We start from the raw sequence: 11,543 nt of genomic DNA, 5'->3' as shown, positions 1-11,543 counted from the left end.
AGTGTGAATCTTTAGGTCTACTGTTAGACTCCATTCATCTCTCGGACAAAGAAGATGAAATACAATGGAAAGATGTTAATAGATTTTCTTCCATGTATTGTGTGAAGTTGTTGGATAAGTCAGTGTGCAGAGAAGGTCCCTGGTCCATGATATGGAAATTGAAGGTTCCACCTCGAGTTCGATATTTTTTGTGGCAATGTAGTCTCCAGAAGATCCCTTCTTTAGTCTTCTTAAAAGCAAGACTAGATTATATAGATGTGAAATGTCATAGATGCGGTCTTCAGGAAGAAACTCAGTCTCATATCCTATGGGAATGTTCGTTTGCAAGAAATGTTTGGAGGGAGAGTTGTAAATGGTTGGATGTTAAACTCCAACATGAAAGTTTTGTGAGTATGGAAGATTGTTTCAAGATGAAAGCAAAGTTAATGAAATCAGGTGGTGGTATCTGTATAGCTGCAATACTCTGGACACTATGGACCTCAAGGAATGATCTTATATTCAAAGGAGTAGTAGTTTCCCCTCAACAAGTGTTAGTGTTGATAAAATTAAGGTCGTTCTGTTGGGCAAGGATAGCAAACATGGCTTCAAATCAAGTCTCCAATCTGTGGCAAATTAGTCCCATAGACTCAATGAAAATGCATAGAAGGCATAGGCTTTATAAATTATTGAATCATTGGTTTTGCAGAACGGATTTCATTGGATTTGTAGATGGCTCATGGGGTAAATCTAACAGCAATATCTCAGCAGGAATTGGGGGGTTCATAATAGATAAAAATAGAGCAGTAAAGTTTATTTTTTCGGGCCCAACCCAACAAACTTCAATTTTTGATACAGAATTAGAAGCCCTCTTCTATCTACTCAACTCCTGTTATAATAGTGGGCTTAGGAATTGTAGTCTGGCCATTTTTCTGGACTCTCACCAAATCATCCAACATCTGCTAGCCTGCAAGCTGAAATTTAAAGGCCCAATAATGGAATGGGTGCGTAAGGTTAGTCCAGTATTTATAGAGAGTTTTTTAAATTCGTCTGCAGATCAGTTGGCGTCAAGTGGACGCTCAAAGAAGGCCATGATTTCTTCTTGGGTGTTCTAGTGCTATCCCCTATTAATGGTGTCATGTCTTATCAAGAGTTATGAAGACAAAAGGAATATTATGATATGATTCAATATTTATGGTGCCAAAGTCTCTATAAGCTCTGAGATTGGTCAATGGGAGGTACATTAATGTTGGATTAAGTGATTTCTTGCAAGCTTCAGCATTTTAATTAATATGAATTATGATCCATGATCTTCAGTATCTACTGCTATCAGATAGATTTCTTGCAGAAATGGCCATTGCATTTAAGACTTCTTCCAAAGCTTGGCTATTTAAAGGACGTTGTAGTTGAGGGCTCTACAACTCTCTTTTGTATCCTTGTATCACCTCTCTATCATGTCAGATTATGTGTTGCATTGGTCTCCGCCTCCTGAGGGGGTCATCAAAATCAACGTGCATGGGCACTTTTCTCATACTCCTTTAGCAAATGGTAACAAAACTGGAATTGGTGGAATCATCCGTGACTCAGAAGGGGAGCTGAAGTTCCTTACTGTGGGTGTCATTCCCAGGCTAACGCCTCTGGGAAATCAGTTGTGGGCGATGTACGCCCCCCTGCGACGTGCTGCTGTCCAGGGTTTTGATGATGTCCGTCTTGAGACTGACAATTATGAAGCTTACTTGATCGCGAAACACTTCTCTGAAGGAGCCCCGGCAACAGTCTTCGACATAGCACACCAGCTTGATGCTCTCATCCATAGTGCCAGCTGGAAGTGCATTGTGTCATATGTGCACCCGTCTCGCAGCCGTGTGCCTCGCTTTCTTGCAAAACTGGGTATGGAAACCTGCATGCAGCTCTATACACTTGATAGGCCAGTGGGAGGCGTCGAGGAGCTACTTGATTGGGATCAGGGTATGGGAATCCATCACCCTGATTTCATGGATGTGCTGGTGCCTTCTAATGCCCCGGACCCAGTGAACTTCAACGTTAGCATGTCTCTGGCAGAGCAAATTGATGATTTGGGTTTAGGTCAGCTCAATGCTCCAAAGTTGCCAAGGATGGACATGGAAATTGAAGAGCTTGAGGAGATAATGGAGGGAGCAGTGGAGGACTCGTTTGTTGGTAGCTTGGGACCGAATCGTTCTCTCTTGGCTCGTGAACCCCCATTGGGGGACCTGGATTAATCTGCAGGGTTTACATACTTGTGGTAGGAGACTATAGTAGTGCTACCTCCATAAGTTTAAGGGTTGATGGGAAGAAGACTATAGTAGAGCTTCTTCTTAGGGTTTCAGTTGTTGGGTTTGTCTGGTTCTAGTACTAGTTATGTGTGTTGTTTAGCTATGCTGCTCCTAGCTTAGGGTTCTTTTGGTGTCTCTGTTTTCGATCCCTCTGTGATGAGGATAATGTACCCTTTCTTCTCTTTCATAGAAGTTGTTAATAAATAATTTGGCTTATCAAAAAAAAAAAAAGTTATCATTCACTGGTGTAAAATGTCTTTATATAAATCACTTGCTATACAATTTATTCCATTTAACCGTGAGTGTGATTATCATTCGAGTTCAGTTTAGAATTTCATTCAAAATATTTTATATTTTCACATATTTTTTAAATTTACGTCGGTAAATTTGACTATGAACTTGAATTATGTCATGTTCAACTGCATAAACCGACATGAATATTTGTTAGTTGTCCAGGTGTTTCAACATACCATTAGGACATTGTTGGAGCTCACTTGGCATGTAACTTTGCCTAATTTTATTTTATGTTTTATAACAAATTAATTAATGGGAAATCTACAAAACTACCTACCTTTTCTTTTATTGTTTTCAAAAATACTACCTTCCAGAATTATTTTTAAAAATACCTTTTCATAAATTTTTTTTTTCAAAAATACTGTTTGCAACTTTTGCAACCTCATTTGCAACTACAGGCGGCGCCAGCCGTGTTGCAACCTCTTTTGCAACTTTATATGCAACTGAATTCCTGATTTCAAGTTCCAGTTTTCGACCTCATTTTCGGAATCGATATATATATATATATATATATATATATATATATATATATATATCGATTCCGAAAATGACATTTGAAAACTGGAACTTGAAATCAGGATTTGTAATTGCATATATGGTTGCATATGGTTGTATTCAGTTGCATATGGTTGCATTCAGTTGATTCTATTGTAATCTAATGGCCCCGCCAGGGGCACACTATACATCTGTTGTTACTTACAGTTTTCAGTTGCATTTAGTTGCAACTGAGGTTGCAAATGAAGTTGCAAAAGTTGCAACTGCAGTTGCAACCTCATTTGCAACTTTTGCAACCTCATTTACAACTATATATAGTTTTCAGTTGCATTTAGTTGCAACTGAGGTTGCAAATGAAGTTGCAACTACAGTTGCAAAAGTTGCAACTGCAATTGCAACCTCATTTGCAACTTTTGCAACCTCATTTGCAACTTACAGTTTTCAGTTGAACTAGTTGCAATTGTAGTTGCAACAGTTGCAACATTCCATTTTTATTTGCAACTTTTGCAACCTCATTTGCAACTTTTACGGCTGCGCCGCCCAAGGTTGCAAATGAGGTTGCAAAAGTTGCAAATCGTATTTTTGAAAAAAAAAATTTATGAAAAAGTATTTTTAAAAACAATGAAAAAGATGGTAGTATTTTTAAAAAAATAATTTTACAAATGGGTATTTTTAAAAAGATCCCTTAATTAATTTATTTTTATTGATGATGCATATTTATTTTATATATTTTTTTATGATGCAATTTTGATCAAGGATCCGGCCACGAACTGGGAAGTGAAGGTTAATCCCACGCGCACTCCTCAGATGCGCAGTTCAAACGCTCATTTACATTCATGCAGAGAAAGCTGCCTGTAAGAAGTAAAGATTATTGGCCTTGATCACATTCCTCGATTCGAATTTCTGTTATTCAATACACATCATCGTTTTGTTCCTGGTACATTTTAATATACTTAATTCTGTATTAATTCCTATTTTAATTTCTTATTCAACATTTTTGTTGTAATTCCTGTATTCTTTTCATTGTTAGGTTGTTAATTTGGAGGAAATCATGTTATATATGGGCTGTGTTTTGTGATTATGATGAATCTGTGTAAAGGTGAAATCTTGGTGTTTTCTTGAATTGGGTCATGATGATTGGTTATTGAGGCTTAATTCTTCATGATTTGAAATGGGGTTTTAAAAATACCCAGTTTCTCCCATTTAATGGGGGTTTTTAGATTCTGGGGTTTTAAGTTTTTGATGTATATTGCGGATTTTGTTTCTTCTCGAATGATGTTGAGCTGATTTCATGTTGTTATGGCCAATCAACCAAAAATTTCTAGTGCATATTCTGTTACTTTTGCCCCCTCTAACCCCAAATCACCTGAAGTTCGCCCGGAAACAAAGTTCACCCCTCCTCTTTCCTCACCAGTAGGGCCTACATATCCTTCGCCACCAGTTATAGTACCGAACCAGATTCCTTTGCCTTCTGTTAGGGTCCCCAGTTTGAATACAGCTATACAGACGAATTTTATTCCTTCGCCATATGGTAGGACCCCAACTCCAAGTTCAGTTACACCGCCTAATCATATTGCGTTGCAGCTTGCGAGGTCCCCAAGTCCAACTTCAGTTTCACCAGCAAATGGAATTAGGGATGGTAGCCTTTATCCGTATTTAAGCACTCCACCTGGTCCTCCTAGGTTCTCTTCCCCACTGCAACCTGCGTCTCTGCCCTTCCGAACTTCTACTGCAACTCCTCAGCAACTTCCTCTAACTTCCGGTTCATCTTTACCTACGTCAGCATCCCCTAGTCCTCGTTATTCGAATAGTTCAGTTGATTTGCAGGATCAAGTCTCAGAGGCTTCTGAGGATCTCTTGCCTTTTATAGAAGTAACAAATGTCTTATTCTCAGCTAGTAAGGTAATTTTATCTCCTTTTTTAAAATAAATTAATATATTTTAGTTTCTAACAATTTAAGGACTTCATCATATGCTTTTAATATATTGAAGTAGAATTTTTTTAGAATCGGGACAGTTTATATAAATAAAAAAATAAAAATACTATTAAAATAGTCCATTTCTAATGCAAATGTATACTAAATATACTGTTTTATTTAAACCTGTTAGACCCACATGGCCCAATTTGCGTACTAATGACGGAGGATCTCCCATTGGCTTTTATATGTAGTAAAGATCCATATCTATGCCCTTGGTAATATATCCTAATAATTTCTGTAGCTGTTTCAGGTTCAATTACAGTTAAGTTCTTCTGCAAGTGAATGCCGCTGATTATTTGTGGCTAGGACTTAAGATAACTCCTTTTTGTAATTTTTTCAGCTGTGCAAAACTTTGACATATTTCTAATAAGAGAGTATAGGATTTATTTATTTATTTTGGTGACAAGAAGTTCTGGATAAAGAGGAACTATGAAATGTTAAATAAAAACATTGTAAAATCATTTAAATAATTCTACTTAATCGGTTGATTACTAACTTGAACATGAAAATCAACAGTATCAAAAATATATGAATGATAAAAATTTAGATAGCAATATGAATCATCTAACTTCAATTAGATTCTGCCTTGATATTAACATTCTCTGTATTTTCTGTTCAATGAATAGACTCTCTGTTCTTTATTTTTAAAGATAATAATTAGTAACTTGTTACTTTAGTTGATGTTGATCTTTTGTTTATGTTTCTAGTTTTTATGAGTTGTAATTATAATTTTAAATTATTTGTTAATATACTTGATTTCGTTCTTATTTATTTTTGACTTGTACTTTCATAGTTTGTACATAGATAAATACTAATAGTTCTATAGTAAGCATATAAATTATGGCATACCTCAACTTAGCGCCTCACACCTAGGCTATAGGAGGGTCGTGGGACTCAAAGTGCCTTTTGCCTTATATAGATGCTTTCGATATAGGGATCCGATATCTGTTATAAAAGCCTATTCTTCCTTTTTTCCGAAAAGAAGAATATACTTTTAAATGTGAGATAATAAAATATTTCTTGTTAGATAATATAACAATTTATCACGGGGAGCTCAGTTTACTAGTTGGTTTTTGCTATGGTTTTTGTTTCGGTGATTTAGTCAGCTGCATTACTTTTAGTATATTATCCATCACATCACATGTTGGCATGTATAGTTGTTCAAGGTCTGTTATTTATTGGATCTATTCTTTTGGTTTTATGCTTGATAGGTATTGAAGCACAAAAAATTGGTAAACAGAACTAGTTTAGGGTTTGGAGCATTGGTTTCTTCTGGGAGAGATATTCCTTTGGGTCCTCAAATAATTCAACAGGATCCTCATCGCTGCCAAAATTGTGGAGCTTATGCAAATTTTTATTGTACTATACTAATTGGTTCAGGCCAGTGGCAGTGTGTGATTTGTCGAAATTTGAATGGAAGTGAAGGAGAATATATTGCTTCCAGCAAGGAAGAGCTTCGTACTCTTCCAGAGCTCTTATCTCCATTTGTCGATTACGTTCAGACCGGGAACAAGAGGCCTGAGTTTGTTCCGGTTTCTGATTCTAGAACGTCCGCACCTGTTGTCCTTGTCATAGATGAGTGTTTGGATGAGCCTCACCTCCAGCACTTGCAAGGCTCTTTGCACGCATTTGTAGATTATCTCCCCCCAGCAACAAGAATTGGGATTGTGCTCTTTGGGCGTACAGTGTCAGTATATGATTTCTCTGAAGAGTTAACTGCATCTGCTGATGTACTGCCTGGTAGAATCTCACCAAGTCGGGAATCTTTAAAAGCTCTAATATATGGAACTGGATTATATTTATCACCTGTTCATGCCTCTAGGCATGTTGCTCATTTAATAATTTCATCGTTGCGGCCATACGAGCTAAACTTTCCTGAAGCTTCTAGAGACCGTTGCCTGGGCACTGCAGTCGAGGTTGCTCTAGCTGTAATCCAAGGACCTTCAGCGGAGCTGCCAAGAGGAGCTATAAAGAGGTCTTTAGGTAATAGTCGAATAATCGTGTGTGCCGGAGGGCCAAATACTCATGGTCCTGGATCGGTGCCACACTCGTTTAGTCATCCTAACTATGCTTATATGGAAAACTCAGCATTGAAATGGATGGAGAATCTTGGCTGTGAGGCTCATCGGCAAAACACAGTGGTTGATATATTGTGTGCAGGAACGTGCCCCGTACGAGTTCCTGTTTTGCAACCTCTTGCAAAAGCTTCTGGGGGTGTTCTAATTGTCCATGATGACTTTGGAGAGGCCTTTGGTGTGAACTTGCAGAGGGCTTCTACTAGGTCAGCTGGTTCCCATGGTTTGTTAGAGGTGCGCTGTTCTGATGATATTCTTATAACTCAGGTTATAGGCCCTGGTGAAGAGGCAAATGTAGATAATCATGAAAGTTTTAAAAATGACAGCTCTCTGTCAATACAAATGCTTAGTGTTGAAGAAATGCAGTGCTTTGCGCTATCCATGGAAACAAGAAGTGACATCAAAAGCGATCATGTATACTTTCAGTTTGCAATTCAATACACAAATGTATATCTTGCTGATATATCAAGAGTGATCACTGTGAGATTACCAACAGTGGATAGTGTTTCTGCATATCTTGAGAGCATTCAAGATGAAGTGGCATCTGTTATTATTGCCAAAAGGACTCTCTTACGAGCCAAAAACTCTTCAACAGCAAATGATATGCGAGCAACAATCGATGAAAGAGTACGAGACATTGCTCTTAAGTTTGGGACACAGACACCAAGCTCAAAGCTTTATCGGTTCCCCAAGGAGCTTAACCTTTTGCCAGAACTTTTATTTCATCTTAAACGAGGGCCACTTTTGGGAAACATTATTGGTCATGAAGATGAGAGGTCTGTGTTGCGAAATCTATTTCTAAATGCTTCCTTTGATCTGTCTATTCGCATGGTAGCACCACGATGCCTTATGCACCGTGAAGGTGGCACCTTTGAAGAACTGCCGGCTCATGACCTTGTTATGCAGTCTGATTCAGCAGTTGTGCTTGACCATGGGACAGATGTCTTCATTTGGTTGGTATGTCACTGAAGTTATTTATTATATTTTTTTTGCTTTTAAATTTTGCATATATTTGTCAGAAAGCTACACGTTTTCATTTACCATATTGTTGATTAATAATGAACTTTTGCCAAAACTGGGGCTGGGCAGTCACTTTTTAAATAAGTTGGTCTGTAAGTTTTTTTTAACTTCCTGGTCTTCCAACTTGTTTAGACTTTAGAGTGAACTTTAAGTGTTAACTGCTAATTGACTACAATAAGAAACCATGAAAATGCAAACATAATACCTTTTTTAAGTTCTAATTTTCACTTCATGATGCCCAATCATCTATCATTATGATGTATTTGGTCAGTCCGTGATGAAAATTTGTTTAAGGCTGACCCTACCATCTTACTTTGTGTGTGCTTTCATAAAATTGGTTAATAGATCAGTAAGGTTAATTTTCAATCGAATAACTATTATGGCTTCAATTTATTCACTGTAATATAGGTCACTGGTGACTGAAACAAGTAATGATGTGCTTATCGTCCCTCCTCCTCCTTCCCATTTACATGAAGTTGTAAAAACTGTTGTTACCTTTTTGCCCCTGTAAAGTCTTATAATTTCTGCACGAATATGGATAAAGAATTTCTTTTGTTGAGTAAAGAATATAAGCAAATGATCACTGAACACTCTTTATTCTTTATTATGCATTACATTTCCGTTTCGGGGGAAGCAACAAATGATAAAGAATATTCAGTGATCATTTGCTTTTTGTATTTTATGCATAACATTTCCGTTTCGGGGGATGCAATCTATGGTTGCTGTAGATTGTTTTAGGGGTTACATTACTTGATTCAGATACCAAGCCAACTTGTTTGCCATCTGACAATGTCACTTACAAAAGTGTTCTTATAAAGTTTATATTTTTATTTGACTTTCTCTGATCCAGATTATATATACTTTTAGGGTATATATCTGCTTGCTAGTATATTTGAAAGTCAAATCTGCTCAATCTGAACCTGCAGTTACTTCATTGTAGAAGAACAGAAGATCTGATGTAATGTGAATTATAAACTTTTTCTAGATATCCACCACAAATATTTGTTTTGAAGATTTCTCCCTGGTTGTTTTCAGGGTGCTGAACTTGCTTCTCAAGCAGGTAAATGTGCTGCAGCTTTGGCAGCTTGTCGAACATTGACGGAGGAACTTACTGAAATGCGGTTTCCAGCTCCTAGGATCCTTGCATTTAAAGTAATTATGTGTCTTTATTTTAGGCGCAGTAGTCTACTTCCTTCTATGTCCACGAAATGTATACAATAAAAATATCTGATGTTAATGCATTTTCACAGGAGGGAAGCTCTCAAGCTCGGTATTTTGTTTCAAGGCTAATACCAGCACACAAGGATCCCCCATATGAGCAAGTAAGTAATAAATGGTGCTGACTGTTTATATTGGTTGAATGCAGATACTATAAGTGTGCCTCTATTCGATATGAGCCCTTTTCAATCGGAGTCATGAAACAACATATATACTATTAATGTTTACAGGAAGCAAGATTTCCACAGCTTCGAACTTTAAGTGCAGAGCAGAGAACAAAGTTGAAGAGTAGTTTTATTCACTTTGATGAACCTAGCTTCTGTGAATGGATGCGCGGTTTGAAAATCTCACCACCTGAACCAAGTTAACACAACCTTCTAAATGTTTTGTATCTACCTGTTTGAGGTATAGTGAATGAATCTGTATAGTGCATATAACTCGTGCTTGTATAATGTTCCTTCCATCAATTTCTTTAGCCTACACTTATTTATCTTTCGCACCCCCTAGCTCTTTCAAAAAGATGCAACTGAAGATCAAATGGACATAATTCTCGTTTTGTAATCCTTTTTTCTCCTTTTTATTTAGATAAACATTCTATACTTGTAGAAGGGGTTGCATATTTCCATTAAGAGTTCAAAATGTCAATTCTCAAGGCTAATCAATAAACATGTGTAATATACATTTTTCAGACTCTGTAACACTCACACACAAAATTGTTCCTAATAGATCGATAAAGATTCAAACAGCCAATCCAGGGGAAGAAATATTAGCGATTGAGCTGTTTTTAAGCTCCAGCTTCTTCCTATGGTATATTATTGTCATGTTCTATACATTCGTTCAGTTAACCCCATTAGTTTTATATAAAAAATTACACTGATGGTAGTGACAAGTGAATATGATGATAAATACAGAAAGTCGTGTATGAATACGGATTCCGGAAATATGTTCCGCAAACAGTTATTCTGTTGTGCTAAATCGAGCATATGCAATAATTCATTGTTAATTTGTCAAAATTGTTCTAATGCATATTCTGTCTGATTATGCAATTATTATTATTAGGTTTTTTTTCGGGTTAAGAAACTTATGTCTGTTTTGGCAGAGCTGAAGTTTGAAGTCTGAAGGGCAATTGTTTGAAGGGAGCTGATCTTGGCCATTAATGGGTGGGGAGCTCTTACCTAATCATCAGTTTCTCAGTCGTTGATAACGGTCGAGATTACAAATTCTGCTCCCCTCTGCCGGCACAATGAAAGTTTAGATTAAAGATTCTGCTCCCCTCTACCAGCACAAAAAAGTTGCAGGAGTTTTAGCTTCCACTCAAAAAGAAGTCACTGGAAGGAGGGTTGGCTTTCAAAAAATTTTGTCCTGCCGGAAAGAGCATCTCCAGTAGTATTAGGTAAATTGATCAGTATATAATAATAATTAGCTATATTATAGAATTATAGATGATGAAAAAGTGATTTTACTTCAATGCTATTAGCTATAATTGTTAGTTATATTTCGAAATTAAAATCTTATTATAATTATTGGAAGGAGATGAGTTGGACATGCAATAGGGAGACGAGCATGAAGTTGAAGGAAGAGGAGGTGGACATTTATATCTCATGTAAAAAAAATTATTGCTAACCGATTGTGGTTGGAGAAGGCAATTATATAAACGGCTTAGCTATACGAAGTGCCAACTAGGATTTAGCTAATAGATTCGTATGGGTGGGAGCTGAAAAAATGCTGATCATGTAAAAGCTCCCTGGACATTGATTGTCAGGGATCAACTCCCTTGTTTGAAGCTATTAATCTTTCTAATTGCAGAAATCACTTAAAAATATTCTTTAATATCAAATTTAGGGGCCGTTTGGTTTGCTTCGGAGAAACAGAATGTAGAGAAAGGAAAGGAATGATTCTGTATTGTTTTAACTGTTTGGTTTTGATCCGGAGGTGGAATGAAAAATTATATGACGAGTTTTATATTTGATTTTCATATAGCCAACCCAAATATAAACATTTGTAAAGGGCATATGTAGTTAAGAAAACAAGTAAACTGATGGTGAAACGATAGAAAAGTGAGGATAGCGATGAAGAGCGATTGATTGATATTTAATGTATAAATTAAGTCCAGTGGAGAAAAAGTATTTGGAATGTAAAGAATTAGATGGAACATCCAAATTTAAAGAAATGTTTGGGACATAGGAGTACTGT

General features: G+C 36.8%; 1 protein-coding gene across 2 annotated transcripts; it reads left to right on the top strand.

Moving 5' to 3' along the window:
- Positions 1 to 3,816: 3,816 nt before the first annotated feature.
- Positions 3,817 to 11,323, top strand: LOC108206222 (protein transport protein SEC23 A). Of its 2 annotated transcripts, XR_001804073.2 has the most exons (8): positions 3,823 to 3,996; positions 4,090 to 4,961; positions 6,249 to 8,069; positions 9,168 to 9,284; positions 9,383 to 9,454; positions 9,581 to 9,755; positions 10,450 to 10,743; positions 10,881 to 11,323. XR_001804073.2 is itself a non-coding variant. In XM_017376450.2 (7 exons), exons 2-6 carry the CDS (start codon positions 4,359 to 4,361, stop codon positions 9,716 to 9,718), a joined length of 2,751 nt encoding a protein of 916 aa, XP_017231939.1. In that variant the 5' UTR covers positions 3,817 to 3,996; positions 4,090 to 4,358; the 3' UTR covers positions 9,719 to 9,755; positions 10,450 to 11,323. The 2 variants fall into 2 exon arrangements, 1 of the variants encoding a protein (XP_017231939.1); XM_017376450.2 differs by having other exon boundaries at positions 3,817 to 3,996; positions 10,450 to 11,323.
- Positions 11,324 to 11,543: the final 220 nt, after the last annotated feature.

This window comes from Daucus carota, chromosome 2, assembly GCF_001625215.2.
Source record: "Daucus carota subsp. sativus chromosome 2, DH1 v3.0, whole genome shotgun sequence".
Classification (NCBI taxonomy): Eukaryota; Viridiplantae; Streptophyta; class Magnoliopsida; order Apiales; family Apiaceae; genus Daucus; species Daucus carota.
Note: the sequence above shows the minus strand (reverse complement) of the source record. Positions and strands in the feature narration are given on the sequence as shown.